Source organism: Centruroides vittatus, unplaced genomic scaffold (genome assembly GCF_030686945.1).
Source record: "Centruroides vittatus isolate TY-2023 unplaced genomic scaffold, ASM3068694v2 contig_1824, whole genome shotgun sequence".
Taxonomy (NCBI): Eukaryota; Metazoa; Arthropoda; class Arachnida; order Scorpiones; family Buthidae; genus Centruroides; species Centruroides vittatus.
The window spans coordinates 2,685,097-2,705,234 of NW_027121123.1; the positions used below are offsets into that span (position 1 = coordinate 2,685,097).

The following is a 20,138-nucleotide window of genomic DNA, read 5'->3' on the forward strand; positions in this document are numbered from 1 at the left end:
TCAATCTAATTTCCACAAAAACTAACTGATACATTCGACTTTTATTTGTATCTGACAGAGGCACAGAGGATTATATGCATCTCCTTAATATGTTTAAGTCTTTTTTTGATCAATTTTGCATCTTACACAAACACATTCCTGATGTCTCCCTAATAATGACATCTGAATTTGCCACTGATCTGTGCAATAACTTACTTAAAGTTAATTAGCAGATATATTTCTTTTAAAGAATAAAAATTTCCCCATAGACTCACTGTCATAACTATAACTGGAAGCTAGTTCTGCAAATACAACTTGAACGATATAATTTTACAGCAAGATAAACTACAATACCAAGAACAAAGAAATACATACATCACTTAACTGTAGTATTTCATATAATAGAAAATTTAAACTAATTGATTGTTAAGACTTATCAGAACAGATTGTAAAGTGATTTAATCCATTTGATACTAAATTACTCTTTGCAGGAACATGCATAAACTTTTTCAAAAACAATTTTAACAGGAAGATTCTTAATAATTCATTATTAAGGCACTTCCAAGGTTCCACATCATTTCCAAGGTTAAGTCATCAAGGCACAGTATGACTAAAGCTTATCTTTTCCTCTTTACATATTAAATTATCAGATATATGTTTGCTTAATTTCCTACAAACTCCCAATATAAATATTAAATGTTCTCTTAACGTTTGAATATATAAGTTTATTGATTTGTATCTATATTCTCAATCCAGAATCTCAAGTCAAAGTCAAGAGTTAACCAATAAGCATTTATGAATTGATATCTGAAATATAATAAATGTTAACTGATTAAATTTTGACTTTGAATCTTAAACCTCAATTGTGAATATAAGTATCAGTGTTTCCCCTTTTCATGTCTCAATTCTTATTATAGCACACACATCTTTACTTATTGAAATCAGTTTCAATTTCATAAGTACTGTATTTATAAACAGTGTTATTTCTGTTTGAACAACAAGATGATCTAATGAGAAACTTCTATAAAAGTAGACAACTACATTTAATATATTTCCAATGTACTAAAACAATAAAATATGGCTAACACTGACATGCATTACTTGGAGGAGGTGGATTTTCAGTGATCCGAGTACTTTTTGAAGCATTCATTAAAGATGGATCTGAATCTAGACTTTCAGACATTTTATTGCAGATTCCATCAACCAAATGTTCAAAAACAGTTGTAACATTGACGTTCTCTTTGGCAGAAGTTTCAAAAAATTCTAAACCCAGCTGCATAGATAACTGCTTACCTCGTTCTGCTGAAACTACTCGTTCATCTTCCATATCACATTTGTTTCCAACCAAAATAACTTGTGCATTATCCCATGAATGTGTTTTAATTTGAGTGACCCTATTATAATAAATATTTGAAGTATATAGAATTTAAAAAATAATAATTTTAAGCTTAAATTTTATATATATAATAAATCTAGATATTTTAAAAGAATGATAAGACAGATAATTCCTAACTCATTTCACTCTATCTAGACTTTATTAATGGTAAATTTAATGCTTATCATTTACTATTTTGATATAGATTACCATATTACATGAAAAACACTATATGTAAAATTAATGAAAAAACAAAAACATTTTTCATTAATTTATATATAGTGTTTTTCTAATTATCCAATTAATTTCCAATTTTCCTAAATATATTTCTATTTATATACATATAAAGCAAGCAAAACCATAGCTACAGAACAAGCTATTATTTTTTTAAATGCTGTTCTCATATGTACCTGTATTTAAGAATTTCCATTGTGACATGTGCTTAGTATAGCTGTTTTGTGTGATGTGATGAATTTATTGTTGTTTAGGCTTAATACTTTAGACTTTTGTGCAGTGTATGTAGTAAAATGAATATAGAAGACTGGACTATAGATACAATGAGTATCTTATTCATTCTCCATATCATTTCAGACATTTTATTTCATGGGCCAGTTCTGAGTAATTTTTTAGTATATATTTATTTGTATGTTGTAGATGTTTGGGATAGCTATTTCTACATGTATGTTTTTTTTGTTTTGTGTGACAATGAATAATATCTGGTCCATTGTGACAGGTTGTTTTGTCTGTGATTATGATTTGATTGTAAAATATTGTGTGTGAATTATCTAAGACTAGACTATGCTGTGATTTTTAATATGGTTGCAGAGTGTATAACAACATGCTTGTGTGCAAGCTTTTCATGTATTATGCATGCTATTTGGTTATGTTAATATATAGTCTGTATGTGTTAAAAGCTTGCAATCAAATATAATAAGTTGTAGAGTTTTGCACTTTATGTGGATTTCCTGAAAGATCTTGTATGGAAATAATAAATTCTCATATCTCTTCAGGGAGACATCCCAAACCAGCCAGTAGTTTCGTGCATTTTATTATTATTATTATTCCTAAATAAATAAATAATAAAATGCATCAATCTAGATTTATTTTATTCTCTCAAAATTAAAATACTTAGTGGTAATCAATATATTTATATATAAAACTACATAACTCAGAAAACAACTGACCAATCTTGAACACTGTTAAAAGATTCTTCATTAGTAACATCATACATTAGAATAAATCCTACTGCGCCTCGATAATAAGCAGTAGTGATTGTCCTGTACCGTTCTTGACCTGCGGTATCCTAAATAATTTAGAAAATTTGCAAGTCCAAAAATGTTTCTATAAGTTATAAATACATCAATACTTTTATAATAAATTTACAACAATGAAATATTTTTAAAACTTACCCATATTTGAAGCTTTACTTTTTTATCTTGTTTGAAGATAGTTTTTACTTTGAAATCAATTCCAACTGTACTCACAAAAGCAGAAGTGAAAGAATCATCAGCATATCTAAAAAGAAATGATGTTTTTCCAACACTGCTGTTGCCAATAATAAGTATTTTGAACATATAATCAAAATTCTGATCAGCTGTATCTTTTTGATTCCATTTTTGATCTTGCATTCCTGCCATCTGTAATATTAAATATATCAGTTTAAATCTTATATCATGTAAAATAATTTATACTTCTTAATGATGGTAAGCATAAGCTAGCCACTCTGATAGAACATTTCCTTGATTTATGTTTGACTGGCAATATTTGGTTTCCTTTCCCACTTGCCTTGACTGGAATATTGGTAGGATAACCCTTCATTCACAGGCTATTGTCTAGTTTACAGATGGATTCAAAATTGATAGCAGCACACAGGTGCTGGCATTTGTGAAGGAATTCAGAAAGAAGCTTTTTTTGACCCATTGGATAGATTCCCTACTGCATTTGAGTTGTTAGCTATTATTTGGGTGTTGTGTTATTATTTGGCATTTTTACACTTATTTTACATAGAGGTCCACTTAGTAAGATTATCTACGATTATCTTCGAGACTACTCGAATCCGCCAGAGGGCCCGCAACTAAAAGCAATTATATAACACGGATACTATTGTGGAAGACTAACAGTTTTTAATGCTTTGTAGACGCCGTAGCCTATAAAGACAGGTTGGCGCCGAAGATCATTTTTAATTGTGTTGTATGTCGTCTAATAGTGTTTTGTTCGTTAATTTTAGAAGTTTTTTTTGACTTCAAGTTGCAAGTTGCATGGTGGTTCCCGATCAGAATAAAGGGAAGAAAATAAAGAAATAAGGACTCGAACTTATGTTTGTATAACCTTTGTAATTCAAATTTGAATTTAACTTTAATTCCCGAGTTTTGTACGAAGATTATCTACATTATTTCTGACAGTCAGGTTATTTAAAGGCATGCCCAAACAAATGTTCAGGCATTTGTTTGAGAGTGCTGTTTGCAACTCAATGAGCTCCAAACAGTATAATATGGTCTTAATCTTGTGGGTGCCAGGACAGGATATTGCTAGCAATGTACATGGCCCTGCCAGCTGGAAGCATTAGTCAGCAATCCTGATATTTTCAAAGCCTTTATGAAGTTCATCTCTACTACTAGAGCCTTAGAATCACAGTTTAGAAATTAAATGGCAATCCCATTTTTCTTCATCTACAAGTGTCCCCTTGATATACTCACCACACACACATTATTGTAATGTAACATTATCTTCAATACTATGTAAATTGCAATTATACAACTATTAAGAAATTTCTGTTCAGTAATGTTTATCCACGCACATTATGTGTACAAGTATGTGTTCTATCCACCGATTTGTTATACTGCATTGTTATTGTTAAATGTCTACTTGTAGTTAATGTGTTTTTGCTTTGTAGTAATAATGTATACCCACTATGCTTTATTACTAGCATATCATTGTATATATTCTGCCTGTATTTTATGTATAGTGTTACTGTAGCCATTTAATTTCAATAAATGCATGAGCTCCTTAACTCTTTTTTTTCACCAACTTTGCTTTCGCACTTTCTTACTCCCCCTTCCATTCTACACTACTTACCACTTTCTAATTCTCTTCTCTCACTAGGCAATACTAATGAGTAGTCCTAGTTTTCTACCCCTATCCTGCCAAAGGTATTATGCAAAAGGTGGTGGTGAATGGTTTTTATTACTTTTGTAAACATTTGTGCTGACAAACTTTCCTCCTCCGCTCTTGCCATTTTTGCAGATCTGTAGTGGAAACTCCTCTGTATCTCATTTGATCAACAAAAGGTTTCAGTCATCATTAAACCATCAAAAGATGGCTTAATGATTCTGAAACCTTTTGTTAATCAAATTTTTTTAACCAATTACAAAACCCAGGTTTAAAACAGCAATTTTGTATATTTACACTGGTAGCAAAATAAAATTTAATTTATCTGATCCTTCTTCAACTGATGTAGATAATATTTTGTCTTTACAAATTAAGTTTTAAATAAAATTATATTATAAACTGACAATTTTCCATTCTTGTGTCTCTTACTGCACAAATTAAATAGTATTTTTACTATAAATTATTATTTTAATTGACTTTCATATTTCTTACTAATTTTTCAAATTATCAAATAGCAGTGCAAATATAAATTTGAAATTGGCTGTTTGAAAATTTAAGATTTTCCATAAAATTAAAGTTTACATCATAAATTTATATAATACTTAACCTATTTATTTTTATATTCTTAAATTGTATTTAACAGTTGCAATGTTAATACTAATTTTTAATTTACTAATACAGGTAGGCCTCCTACAACATGGTACTTTTATAACGCATTTTTGCTCCAACATGCTTGGAAAAACACGGAAATTTTCTTACAACGCGGTACTTTTACAACGCAGTTTAGGAAATGTGTGGCGGCTCCCCCAGTCCCCAGATGGATAATGCTCTAAATGCTTCCTGGAAAGCTTTATTACTGGAAATGGTCAGTCAGGAAAATGTTGTTGAGCCAATTCAGCGTGAATATAATAACATATTAAGCCTTGCACACTCAATAGGAGGCGATGGATTCACTGAAATAACTGTTGATGGTATTCTAGAATTAGTTATGGAAAATAAAATAAATGAAGCAGATTTGATGACAGTTATATCCAAAACATTACCGATTGAAGACAATTCTGAAGATCTTTTTAATGAAAAAACCAAAAACTTCACTCTGAAATGTATAGAAAAATGTTTGGACATGGCAAAACAGATGGAATCTTACTTTTTAGAGAATGATCCTTTGCTGAAGAGAGTGGAAATATTTTTAAAAAAATCTTCAAAATTGCTTATCTGCCTATCAAGAAATTTATAAAGATTTGCAAAACAAGAGCAAACAATCTCTAATGACAGATTTTTTAAAACCTAAACCTACCGAAAGTGCAGTGGAACTTGTATGAAACAAGCTCAGATCTTGAAATAAGGCCAGTCAAACGTTCTCAAACAACTATAATAAGTGACGATGAGAAATAAATTTGTGAGTATAACACTATGTTTCTTTTTGATTTTGACTTGAAATCAATCTTTTTAGTTTATATGATGTTGAATTTTATTTAAGTTTTTTATGAAATTTTTTGATGTACATAAATTTAAAAAATGATGAAAACGTTACACCATAAAAGGCAGTTTTTCTCTTTTTAGAACCGAATCCCAGTTTTTGTATAAGTTGGTGTCTCCTATAACGCGATTTCCCACAACGCGATATTTTCAAAGAACGTATCTACCGCGTTATAGGAGGCCTACCTGTAATTTAAATTTGCTCACTTTATTGCTATTTTTTATTTTACTTAGAAATAAATATAGCAATAAATAATTAGTACACATAATTCAAATAAATTTAATTTTAAATTTATCTGAATTATTTCTACTAACTTTTTCTAAATTATTGATTGTTGAGAGAAATCATTTGAAAAATAGATGATAAATTTACTCTATATTTATTGATTTATAAACTTATTGATATAAATTTTTTCTTCTGTACCTGTGCATAACAACACCTATAAAAATATATAACAGCAGCAGCTACTATATATAATAATTCCTAAATAACTTTTGTAATTAGAAATAATTCTGGAGAATTGTCAGCATTTTAATAATGTAGAATTAGGAATAAACAAAAAATTGTCAGTTTAAAGAAATAACTTATTTAGAAACAAATTTGTAAAATATTTGAAATATATTACATGTTTGTAATGATTGAAAAAGGTCAGGCAAACCCGAAATGCATTTTTCTGTCAATAATGTAAAAAGAACACATCAATAAAGCAAATGTTATTTTAAGCTCAAGGTTTCTGACTGGATTAAAAATTTGATAAACAGAAAGATTTTAGTTGCCATTAAGTAAAATAAATGATAAGCCATCACTCAACAAATAAGATCATTTGTGTTATATGCTTTGTATGAGATTTTTACTGAAACAAGAAAAAAAAATTGCTTATTAATTTTTCATTTTTGTTCTACTGTACTTTTATCAGACAAGTTCAGTTTTTAATTCTGGTTTCCTCTATTTCATGCCCTTTAACAGTAGTCTGTAGTTAATATTGTTCTTTATTGCCTGTATCTACAGTATTTGGTCCTGACCAGCATCTTTTCCTTTTACTCATTTATGCTGACCTTAGTATTAGAATGGATCAACGTTTTAGTATAAATTTTTGAAATGCCTGAACCATTATAACTTGTAATTATATCAGCATTTTGTGGTTTTGTTTTATTTAAATTTACATTCAAGCCATTTATTACATTAATCCAGTTTTATCTAGTTATTAAATTTATCATCTGATTAAAATTCAGTATTAAAACAGTTTCATTAGCACATTTTAAGTTGTAAAGATAGAGAAAATCAACTTACACTGATTTCCTTTATTTTTTCCAAAGCTTTGCTGACAATTTCTTCTAAATAAGAGAGATAAGAAAGAAGGTATCCCTGAGTTAGTCCATTATAATGTTTATAATGGATTTATCACTACATTCATACTTTGAATGACTTAGCAATTCATTCCTTTTTAGATGAATTTGTTAAATTGGAAATTTTGAATTTTTCAAAAACATTTACTTTGGAAAATTAAATCGAACTGATTTCAATTATTTTCTTTATTGACTCAAATATCTGTTTAAAATTTAAGAAATAATTTTTAAATATTTATTTTAATATTTCAGATGAAAACTAAAAAATAAAATTGAAAGATCTATATATACTTGGATAACTGACATTTTTAATATTTAATATGATCTGTTTAGTTCAATTATGTAGGTGTAGAACTGAGGTGTGTTTTTATATAATCTATATACAGTAATTTTTTTATCCCCATCTGTTACCATCATATTACTGGAGTACACTTATGAACCTGTGAAGATATACAAAACAGCTGCACATGCTTATTTCTTATTATTTTAATTCTTAATTCATCTTCAGTTCTTCAATTCAAATAATAAAGAACTAGTGAAAAAGTGAGATAGACAAAATTGACCAGAAATACAAAACTGTAATAAAGCTAAAATTAGAGTGAAAATTCATCAAACAGTTTAAGATGCAGGAAGAAGACCTACACCCACTTCTGTTATCTCAATTTCCATTAAATTTACAAAATACATTGTTTCATGAAGACTAGAAATTCACTGAAATAAAAAAGCCATGAGGGTGAGTCAAAAAGTAAGTTGCACTCATATCAAAAATACAAGTATAAAACATACAGCACAAAAGTCTTTTGTATGAATGTACAATCTAAGCATTAATTTTCAACATAATCAGCAAATTTATTTAAACATTTATATCGTAGCTAGGGGAATGTTCCCATATAGTCCATGTGAATTTTTCCAGTAGAGTCTTTGTGATGACTGTTGAATAAGCTGTGGCATTGTCATGCAAAAGTTTTCATGCAATACACTTCCCCCAAATGGCATTAAATTTCTGTATTTCTGTAGGATTACACTTTTTCCCCCATAAGAAATGAGTTTCTGCACAAACTTCCAATTTGGATGCTACATCCAAATGACGACCTCAACATTTTCACCAGATTTTATCTAAGTATCATTTAACGACAAAAAGTTCTTGCCAATTACAACTTATTTTTTGACTCTCCCTGGTATTACTATAAAAATTACACTTAACTATATACTTAAACTTGTGTTTTGTAACACTTGTTTCATTTTACATTGTATCTATGACGCCTTTTAAATAATTTTTAGGAAACTTCCATTATCCATCTTTTCATTCATTCATGAAAAAGTATGTAGACAGAATTCTTTGAGCGTGAATCACCCACACAGCTGATGGCTTGCATAGACTTAGCAAAGGTAGGTAGGCTGCTGTAACAATTAGGGATTGCAATCCAGCAGTGTTTTCAATCCAGTTGGATTTTTGCTGGACCAACATCATTCCAGCTGGATCCAGCGCAGATGTATTTTTGGTACAATAAAGTGTTATCTATCTATCTATCCAGCAATTTATGGTTTATTTTTAAAGAAATAAAACATTTTTTAAAAATACTTTAAGAAACTTTTATTATTTAGACTGGTCACTATAAATTAGTAAAACTTCTTACACATTTAGGTAGAAAACTTAACTTTGGTTCGGTTTAACACTTGAGATAGAGATAATTAAATTCAAATGTTTAGTTAGATTATAATTATAATGTAATCTTTAAGTTAAATAATAGCAAAAGTAATTCTACTAATTAATTTGTATTAATATATTATAATAATGTAACTCATAATAACATATAATAATAATGTAAGGACGGATAATCAGTGGCTAAGTGGCTATCAGTCTTACCAGTTTTCTTATATAGGCTCTAAATATAAGTCTGCAGTTTATTTATAAGTAATTTAATTATTAGTGTTAGTAAAGTAGTGAGTAAGTAATTAGTAGTAGTCTAGTAGTTAGTTATTATCATCACAATCATGAATCACATACATTCATATCATCATATATCTAAGATACTGATACTCATTAATTTAATTAACAATTTAACTAACTAGGTAGTCTCAGTTTCTCATTAATTTTCACAATAAAATTTCCTAGCCTAGCCCACTAACCACTTATAGAATAAAAGTTAAAAACTCTTATTTAATAGAATTAGAGTAGAAGTTATAAAATATTAGTCTTGTCTTGAATAAAGTATTTTAAAGGATTAAATAAAATTAAATCAAACACTTCTGTTATTTTTTTTGACTTTTCTGGAAGTAGGAATGCAATAGTCCATGATCTCTTGGCCTTTTTGTGCTCTCAGAGCGGTAAAGGGCCTAAAACCACAAAAAAAAAAAAAGTCCATGATCTCTAGCAATACATTATTGTTTGAGAAGCTGACAAAATGATATGTCAGCTTCTTGCATGTCTTATGCAAGCCATATACAAATTAGCAATAAACACAAAAATGCTCAATAGACAAAAAGCTGAACAAGAACAAGCATTAAATTTTATTCTTAACTTTGCGGCTGATGCACCAGTTTTTCATTCAGTGGTTTACTGCTTGTGACATACTTTTTTTATACAGTTTATTTTTAAAGTCAAATGGACTAGTAGCAGCAGTAGGATTAGCAGAAAATGAAGTGAAAGGGTGTTTGTGTGGAAAATGCATTCCTGTGTGACTACATCGATGATGAAGATCCCAACTCTAACATTGCCACATAATCAAGATTCTGTATTAGTAAATTTTTATTAAACCAAATAATGTTAAATAGTACAGTGATTTATTTATCAAATATTTAAAGTCTACAATTGTATATATCTTAGTTCAGTTTCCTCAACTTTCTACTTGAATTATTTAAGCTCAATCACAAAGATGCTAAATTATATTAATTTCACATTCTTAAAATCGTGTTCAAATTTACATAATATACTCAAACTCTAGCTGCAAAGATATTTGATACTTTAAATCAGTGGTTCTGAACCTTTTTATACTTGCGGCCCACCAAATATTTCATAATATTTTTGTGACCCCCATATTTTTAAATAATAATTTATATTTGTTAAATTATCTATAATAAATTGATTTTTTATTATTGCTTTATTTTTTTATATAATAAATGTAAATCATAACTTTATTATTTCATTATCTATTTAAATAACATTCAAACTTCATAATTAAACATGAAAACTCATTCATTTTTAACAAAAAATAAAATAAGAAACATGTTGATAAATCGATCCAAAGTCAATGCTAAAACTAAACTAAAACTAAAACACCCACAACTTGTAAAGATTTTGCACATCTTTTGCAAAAATATTTAAATTTTCAAACCCTACCACTAAGCCTACTATTTTTCCAATTATTTTTAAAATTCCAAGCATTAATAGTTTCTTAGAATTGCATTGGAATAAAAGAAGTCAATTCTGCAGTGTAAGTAGCATATTTGAATTTATTTCTTCTGTACTAACAAAGTTGTATGTAGGAAGAAATAAAAAAAAACTAAATAGGAAAACTTTATATTTCTTATTTCACTTTTCAATACGATATTCGGTTATACATCAATTTTCTTTTTATTATACTCTGAAGGAAATTTTGCATAATTTGGTGGCTCCCCAGCAAACTTCTTGTGGACCGCCAGCAAGCCGCGGCCGCAGCCCCCTGTTAAGAATCATTGCTTTAAATTATAATTTGATAATTTCTATTAACATTTGCCTCATTTGTTTTAGTTTATAAAAATTCTTATGTCTAAAAAGCAATTATCTGATTTATTCTACTTACATTTAACAACCTCAATAAATACAGGTATGTGCAGCTTAATGACAGACCAAATATATGATAAGTCTTATAAGATTATAATGGAGCTGAAAAATTTGTAGCTTCCTACACCTTTCTCTGTCAGGTATGCTTATATACATAAATACAGTCAAACCTGTTTTTATGCAGGGGATAGGGACCGCATTAAAAAAAAATCGCACGAAACTTCACGAATGGCTGTAAAAAATAGTTTTCGCAACACAATTAAAAAAATATTTTTTTATGCGGTCAACAGGGACCGCATAAAAAAAGTCTCACATAGAAAATAACTCAAAACCGTACGAAATAGAATTTATTGACAACAGATGCCAGCACTTGACTGCATCGTCTGGTCTATCGTCTGTTTTACATATTTTTGTCCAGGTGGTGTTTTGTTGACTTAAAAAGTAAATTATTTCATTTTTCGTATATTCATGCAATAATATTACTATAATAAGTGCATTTATGCTATAATAAGTTTATTTAGCTATAATAAGTCAACGTGAGACATGACGAATCGCACGAGACTAGTCGCCAACTATACCGCACAAATTAAAAATTCGCATTAAAAAAAATCGCACATAAAAAGAGCGCATAAAAACAGGTTTGACTGTACTTATTGTGTTACATATAGCATATATAAATAGACTATACCTTATAGGTTTGTCTAAATATAATCTACAATGTTTGCTTAAAGGTAAAGTTGTTTAACAATGTATTTCTTGAAACATATCTGTCATTAAGTGGTGCATACCTGTATACATAATTATTTATTAAATATTAATGATTTATTTCAATTCATTAATGAAAAGAAGGTAAAATTAAAGTTCAATAAGTGCAACTTCCTACCTAATAAATAATTAAATAACAGAATAATTAAAAAAAACATAAAATGACTTATTTTTTTCAATTTTTTATGATATGGCTATGATTTCTATTATTGATAAATCCAACTCTGCTAAGATTAATTATTGAATCAGCCTTATCCTTACCTTTACCAGTGCAACAATTTTTAACAAATATTAGAGAAATTACAATGCTTGGCTTATATATTGCAAAAGATTAATGTAAATTCACATCATGATTTTGATCTTGATTCTATAACTATTGTTATCTTAAAAAGAACAATTCAAATAAAGATTTTATTTATTATTATTTTTTTTATAATGAAACTATATAGTAACAATGATTATGAGTATTTAAGACAATCAAAAATGTTTGTTCATCAAAAAGTATCTACTGAATTTTAAGATTATCTTGTTTTAAATTGTCAAAGTATATTCACTAAATCTATATACTGCCAATTTAGTAGAGATTATGTTCATTCAGCTATATAAAAATATGTTCTAGTGACATCAAACTTAGATTAAGAATAAACCAAACTGTCTTTCGATGTTAAAGTTGTTTAATTTGAAAAGTTTTTAATTATAAACAAGTACAGTAGAGCATTGATTATCCGACCCGCAATTAACCGACTTATCGGTTAACCAACCGCATTCTAGTCGGCAAATTCAAATGTCTGCTAGTGATGTGGCACTACAATATTTGGTTATGTCTTGGCTACTTTAATATTATTTTTTGTTAAATTTTTGCATGTTTTAGCTGGCAGCACTGGCTCGACCCTGAAAGGGAGGCTAGTATTTAAACCAGGCCTAATACACTATACTAATAATGTATTTTTTCATACTTTTCGGTTATCCGACTTTTCAGTTATCCGACCAACCCCAGTCCCCAATTGAGTCGGATAATCGATGCTCTACTGTACTCGAAAATGACATCTGAAGTGCCGAAAGTATTTGTTTGTAATTAAAAACTTTTCAAACTAAACAACTTTAATGCGGAAAAACAGTTTAGTTTATTCTTAATCATTCAGCTAATATAATTCTTTAATGATAATCATTGAAAACTATTAGTCTCTAGTTTTCAGAGTGAATATAATTACACTGTAGCTAGAACAAAAGTATGACAACTTAAAAAAAAAAAGAGTTATTTGTTACAACTTCATGTGTTTTCTTTGTAGACGTTTTAATATATAAATCAAACATATAAAATAGTAGTGGGCATTAGTGTTTCTCATTTCCCGGTCTTTTGCTTCTCCCGGAATTCCAGGATAAAAGTGAACTGTTTCCTGGGATCCCGGGATAGAATTAATTATTTTTAAGATATACAAAATATCATGAAATCAAATGACATAATTATTTTTTATTTTTTAAAGTAATTTAATAACTTCTGCAACCTCCAAAATCAAATTAATAATGCTGTGTAAGATATATATTAAAAATTACCTTTGAATTACATAAAAATTTTCACAAACAAAAAAAATTTATTACAGTTTGCTGAAAACTGCATACAACAACAACAACATAATGCTTTGAATTGAGTTAAAAATTTAAAAAAAAAAAAAACTTAGATCAAACTTCTAACTTAAAAAGTAATTTTCATTTTTAAATAAAACAATACAAAATATTATTGTAAATTTTTATAATAAGATTTTAAAAAGCAAAAATGGTCAATACTCCAATCATTTGATCTGGTTCTTATTACTAATGAAAAGCCTGCTACCAAGAATGCCCTTTCCGATTCAATTCATGTGGGTGGAATCATATTTAATGCATTTAAGAGAAGACAGATGTGTTTTTTCAGCTGTAGCCTGGAAGGTTTCTAGTTCATTTTCGAGATTGTAGTACTTCTTTTGCTCTCTGGTATTCTTGATTTGTCTACTTCGGCTGCTTTAATAGAAACATCAAGCTTATAGCCCAATAATTCGGCAGGTTGTTTGTCTTTAACAATCAGGTTTATGAAAAAAACTTCATATTTGCAGACTTCGTACTTGTTTCTATTCTTGTCCAATTTGCACAACCTGGCGTTATGCAGTTATTGAAGCTACTGGGCATGGTTAAAAATTAAATCAGCATAAGCACAATTATTTCAGATATTACAGGTTCTGACAAGTAAAGAATTTTCAGAGTCCTGCCACAAATAAGCTACATATTGATTATTGACCATTCGCGACATGCCATAACGAGCAAAAATTTAAAAAACTAATAAGTAGGTTTAAAATTAATAAATACAAATGTATTCTGATAGTTTAGGAGTTAATTTTACTTTCTATTTGCAAAATTTCCTCAACCTTAACACAAAATAAGAAAAAAGTAAATTTTTAAGAAATTTGGAGGATTTCCTGGGATATTTCAAAGGTTAAAAAAACAAACGAGATCCCGTTTGAGAAACCCTAGTGGGCATAATAAGAAACAAAACCAATGCCAAAATATATCTAACTATGAATGCTAGATTTATAACTATTTTATAAAAATTGTAATATTAGTGAAATTAACTCAAAAGTAAAATGTTGTAAAATGTTACCTGAAGAAGGTCAAAAACATTGTGTTATGAACACAATGTTTTTGACCTTCTTCAGGTAACATTTTACAAATCAACAGTTCAATTGAATTAACTAATATTCAATTCAATCCACAACACAACTTTTTTCAACCCTCTTTATGGGTCTCTTAAAGAATACTCAGAGAGGATAAAAACATGTGTCTTGGAAAAATAAATGCTGGGCTTACAAAAAGATGTTAAACTTTCATTTCATTTTTTCAGTTTTAAGTTTGTCTCAGTAGAATTATCAATATACAGTAAGACCCCACTTAACACGGGATGCATTCCTAGATGACAAAGCGCTAAACAAAACAGCATTAAATGAGGTCATTTTAACAGAGTAAAGAGGGAAAGGGGAACATGACCAAAAATAATCAAATTTTGCTTTAATTTTAAGTTATTATATTGTTATGCAATTAATATAATATGTTAAATAACACAAACATATGCACACAGAAATGTAAAGTTCATTTCTTGTGATGAAGGTCCCAACTTTTCTGAAATTCCTGTTTTTTGCAATAAAAATCTGTAATTTCATTTGTCGTTTTTTTTCTTTCCTTAAGTAAATGTCGGTAGCAGATTGCATCCAAAACGCCTCCTATTGCTTTTTGCACTCCTTTCAAAATCTGGATCATTCGCTACAATTTGATCAATAATTTCAATTATTGTTACCAAACTTTTACTGAGGAAATCTAGAGAGAAATTTTTTGGGTTCTTTGTTTTCAAAATCTCTATTTTCCAGTTCTACATGAATTCCTTGTTCTGCTACTTCTTGAAAGTCGTCATTGGTAGTGCTCTCACAGGAAACCTGCAGTACCCTCTTCAATATCCTCCTCCTCGTCTACATCTCCTAGTCCTGTTGTATTGATTAAGGTTGACAATTTGGTCAACCTAATGATACAGCAATAGGCTCTTCTCGTTGAGAATTCTTGGATACCTTCAGCCATAACTTCTTCCACACGCCATTCATGCATTTATCAGTTAATTCTTGCCAAGCAAAGTCGATATTTCCTATAGCATCCATGATGTTATATTTTTTCCAAAATTGCACCAAACAAACAGATTTAAGAGAAGTACAGCGCTACGATGAATTGCCACCTTTTCCTGATTGGTTCGTGTTAATAAATAATCATATTATATATGAATTAATAAAATGCCATGATAATTTAAATCAGAGTAAATTTTGTGCTTTTTTAAGGCTTTGAGCAGACTGCGTTATATTGAGTCAGCATTAACTGAGGCAGTGTTAAGTGGGGTCTTACTGTAATTGAAAAAAAATTAGATAATGCTTAAGCATAGCAATAATTATTTTTAATATATGCACTTAGAACAAGTGATAAATATTTGCTTACTTCTAAAAATTCAGAAAAGAAAAATTGAAATATTTTCAAAAATTCTTGGTGCCAACATCAAATCAAAACTTTGAAACTGAACATAAAGACTTAATTTAAAAAACTTTCAGAAAAATTCAGATACTGGAACCAAGAAGTTCTAAAAACATGAATAATTCATTTGTTTGCTTGTCTTAAATACTAAATAAAGAGTAGAAAAATTTGATAATTGTTATTAGCATAATGTAATGTACTATATATTATCATGGATAATTTGCTCCTTATATTTCAGTAAACTGTTTGGTCACTTTGGTAGACTGAAAAATATAACCAAATGTCTGAAGTGTGACTATATATATTTTGTAAGACAACAAAACACAAACAACATTAATTACATTTTGTTTGTTTTTGGAAACTCCAAGTATCTAGTCTCTAAAATACCACAGAATCATATCTTTTGCATTTTTGGAATGAAAACCATCGTAGTTGCTAAAGAGATTTAAAGAGTGAATACTAAATTCCTTTAAAATTTGATCAAATAGTCATTATTTTTCCATTAAGTAAATATGAGATATCAATTCTTTAGATTTTCTCTCTCCAGAACACTATTGACATCCTGCTAGTCGTACATAATCCTTGTGCAAGCAACAGAATAAGATCCATAAAGATAAGAATGATCTTTAGTATGATACTGTTTCAAAATTTTCCTTACACTTCTAGTCAGACAAGATATACCCAAAAAATTGCCCTATGGTCCTATTATAAATAATAATATAGGATAATGACACAGTAGTTGATCATTCTAAGCTGTTTTAGATTTTGATATTTTTTATTATGATATGTAGTAACATGTAAAGCAAAATTCATATATGAAAATAAAGTTTGTTCTACACTAATCATGAAAAAAATTTTTTATTTAGACCCTCATTTACATCATAAAAATAAAACCTTTAATGACAGACTGTTCATCCAGTAGTTGACCAGCATGGTCACACATGACAGTTGACAACTGGATTCCTTTCATCAAAAGCCTCACAAATGTGGCAACTGTGAAAGGAAAACCTGAAGTACATTTTCAGTCATGGTCACATTATGAAAAAAGTTATAAACTCCAGTATTCAACCGCTGTGGTCAAACATGCACGTTCACAGATTCAGTACACCTAGTAGTCTATAATCTCATTATTTACATCTTAGATCAGAACTGATGCAAATTATTAGCTACAGCAGGTGCTTGGATAGTTTACCACCCAGAAAAACAACTAAGCAAACTCAATAATAAGCATTTTGTAGAAAATAAAAGCCATCATTATCTTCTAAAGACCTGACAATACCTCACATGGTTGACTACTAGAAGCAATGTATTGATACAATACTTTTTTCCATCGCCATGAGTGAGGCAACCTGTTATTCTTACATCATTCAGAATGGGATCATCTTACAATTCTTCCTACTCAGACAAACTAATTACACACCTATTTCAACTTACACAATCAACTACTGGAAGTGATTAATAATAGGAGCCATCACTATATATTTTCACAGTGTTAACATATTGTTATCAATTTGTTTCAATTTAAAATTTACCATTTTTTGCAACTATCATTAGTCATTAAGCACTACAGTAAACAAGTTTGGAAATCAATTTTCACAAAGCTCAGTGAAATAAAATTAAGTTCTTTTTGAGTTATTTCCCATAATTCTTTTTTATTATTTTTGTACTCTTATAGGAATGTTTTACAACTCAGCAAGATGCCACTAGAGAAAAACTGCATTAGCAAACATGTAGAGATTGATGAAAGATTTTGTTTGCAAGAACTCTTACAAAGATAAAAACTTGTCAAATTAGTTATATCAATAAAAGAACTGGTAATAGAGAAATTAAAACAAGAGAATGTACAAAACATTATTCAAGTTGTCGAAATAAAATTTTATATCCTAGTTATCTTCCTTAACCACATACAAAGGATAGAGAAGGATAAAGAATATAGGTATAATTACATGTTTGAATGAAATGATTGAGACCATCAGAGCTATAGACCACACTCATAGGAGCAAAGTCAAAGGAACTGTACCTCTATACGTGACCCCGGCAAGATACAGCCCACCGAAATCAGCCTTCTTCTAGGGTGCACTGAATTGAGTGTCACTTCACCCTGCTATTTAGCTCATGCAACTATTCTGGCTTTGAGTAGCCCACTCAACTGTTCAAGGAGTACTTGATGCTAATATAGTTTTAGGAGGTGTGGGGAGTTGCCCCCACACCTCCTAAAACTACCATATTTTCCAGCGTATAAGACAACTCTTTAACCCAGAAAAATTTCTCAAAAATCGGGGGTTGTCTCATAGGGCAAGTATATCCCAAACTCTATATTTTAACTGTAAAAGTCGGGGGTCGTCTTATATGCCGGAAAATACAGTATTTATGCAGTCACACCACCCACGTAGAGGCAAGGCATCGAGGCGAAAACAACGAGCACAACTATACGCAGAGTGCTGATAAAGACGAACGATAGCAAGCCACGACCGACGGCCAGCAAGGAGAATAGGCAGTACTACCAGTAACGGTAAAAACCGATCTTCAGAGTGGAATATCTCGCAAAGGGTCGAAAGTAAAGGTACTGGTATGGTTCCTTTGACTTTTTTGATTTTACAGGTAACATAAAACCCTCATTCAGAGTTCACATCTTATTGGTTAACGAGTTTTAAGGATAAGGTTTAAGAAAGCTGAAAATAAATTTTTGGTAATATCTCAGTTTTTTATCGTTACATTCAATATATATCGATTTAGTCTCGGTTATTACAATCCAAATTAAGATAAATGAGAGTAAATATAATAAAATTGAAATTTTGAATTTCAGTACACTTTGTCCAGACATAAGCTTAACAATTTCCAACAAATATCAATCAATTTCATATTCAAGGCAGAAAAAATGCCAGAAAAAATAAGTTTATTCATTTAAATAACTTTTTTTTATCTAAAAAAAAGTGGAATACTTAGAAAATTAAGACTTACTTCTTATAAATGCTTTGAGATATTTAGAAATGATTAATTTGACAAAGTAAATCGTAAATTGTTGATTAAAATGGCGAAAGGATTTATTCAGATTTGATTTCAACTACACGAAAAGAAATCGGCAAGTGCTGCCAGCTGTAGTGAATATGAATATATGAGAATAAATTTGATTATTAAATCGAAAATATTCTTTAATCAAATTATAATATTGTAAAAATATTATAATCTGTAACATATTATACTATATTATTATTTTTTAAACATTAACTTAAAGTAACAATATAAAAATGAGTCAATGACAGTAATTATAATATTTGACGACAACATAGAAAAACGGAAATTTCATGTAAAACAGCGGTACATTTTTAGTAATGTTGTAAGACTTCCTCTTGCCCGGATACTTGGGGTGATACACTCGGACGTGAAGGAATGCAGACACCGTATGCTATTATGCAATAGATTTTTCCACAAATTTCGCAACTGCCGCTTCAGACCTATCACATTCTCATACGGCCAAAGCTGGCGTCCCGTCTAGTCCCACAAATGTTCGATGAGTAATAAATCTAGAAATCGGGCAGGTCGAAGAAGTGTGGCAACACCTTGGGAAATTCTCTCTGTGTGCTGCGGAACTGGAAAATTGCTGTTTGCAGCTCTGCCATGAAAAAGCAACACGAGAGCGCAGCATTTCGTGAACGTACTGTCGTACCGTCATTGTTCCCACTACTAGCTAGGGGAATGACAGTCATACGCGGTGGCTCCCCAGAACAGCACGCCGACTGTGAAACTGTTTTGCTCAACAATAAAGGTAGGATTGAAGCGCTTGCTAATGGTTCTCACGTTCTTTACCAAATAGAATGGGGTTCGTCGATAAATACGATACACTGCCAGTCTGTAGCAGATCAATAAAAAACAAACAAACAAAAAAAAAAAAAATACAAACTCGAAAACAATTATGAGCAAAAAACCTTACAATCTTGGAAACATGTTTTCCTTGTCTTGATGATTATGAGACAACCATGGATGGCTGAAACGATTCAGGTATCAACCTCTGTTCTGGACAGGCCGAAAACTCCAGGAATATTTTTGGAAGGTCCGTTCCAGATATGTCAAACCTCTGTCCTTCACTATTCTTCCGCGGCCATTGTGGCCGGGCAACAATGTGATTAAAACAAGCCTTATTAGTGTTTACAGGCGAAAAGAGACAAAAATAGAGGAAGAAATGCAATCTAACAGAAATGAAAATAATTCGGATTACACTAGGCCTACTAACTTCCATTGAGAAAGAAGGGACAATTAAAAAAAAAAAAAAAAAAAAACAAAACACAA

General features: G+C 29.8%; 1 protein-coding gene across 1 annotated transcript; it reads right to left on the reverse strand.

Moving 5' to 3' along the window:
* Positions 1–490: 490 nt before the first annotated feature.
* LOC136969879 (ras-related protein Rab-3C-like) lies at positions 491–18,941 on the reverse strand. The gene is made up of 4 exons (XM_067264188.1): positions 18,813–18,941; positions 2,764–2,991; positions 2,539–2,657; positions 491–1,373 (listed from the first exon to the last, which is right to left on the reverse strand). Exons 2-4 carry the CDS (start codon positions 2,989–2,991, stop codon positions 1,061–1,063), a joined length of 660 nt encoding a protein of 219 aa, XP_067120289.1. The 5' UTR covers positions 18,813–18,941; the 3' UTR covers positions 491–1,060.
* Between the last annotated feature and the right edge of the window lie 1,197 nt (positions 18,942–20,138).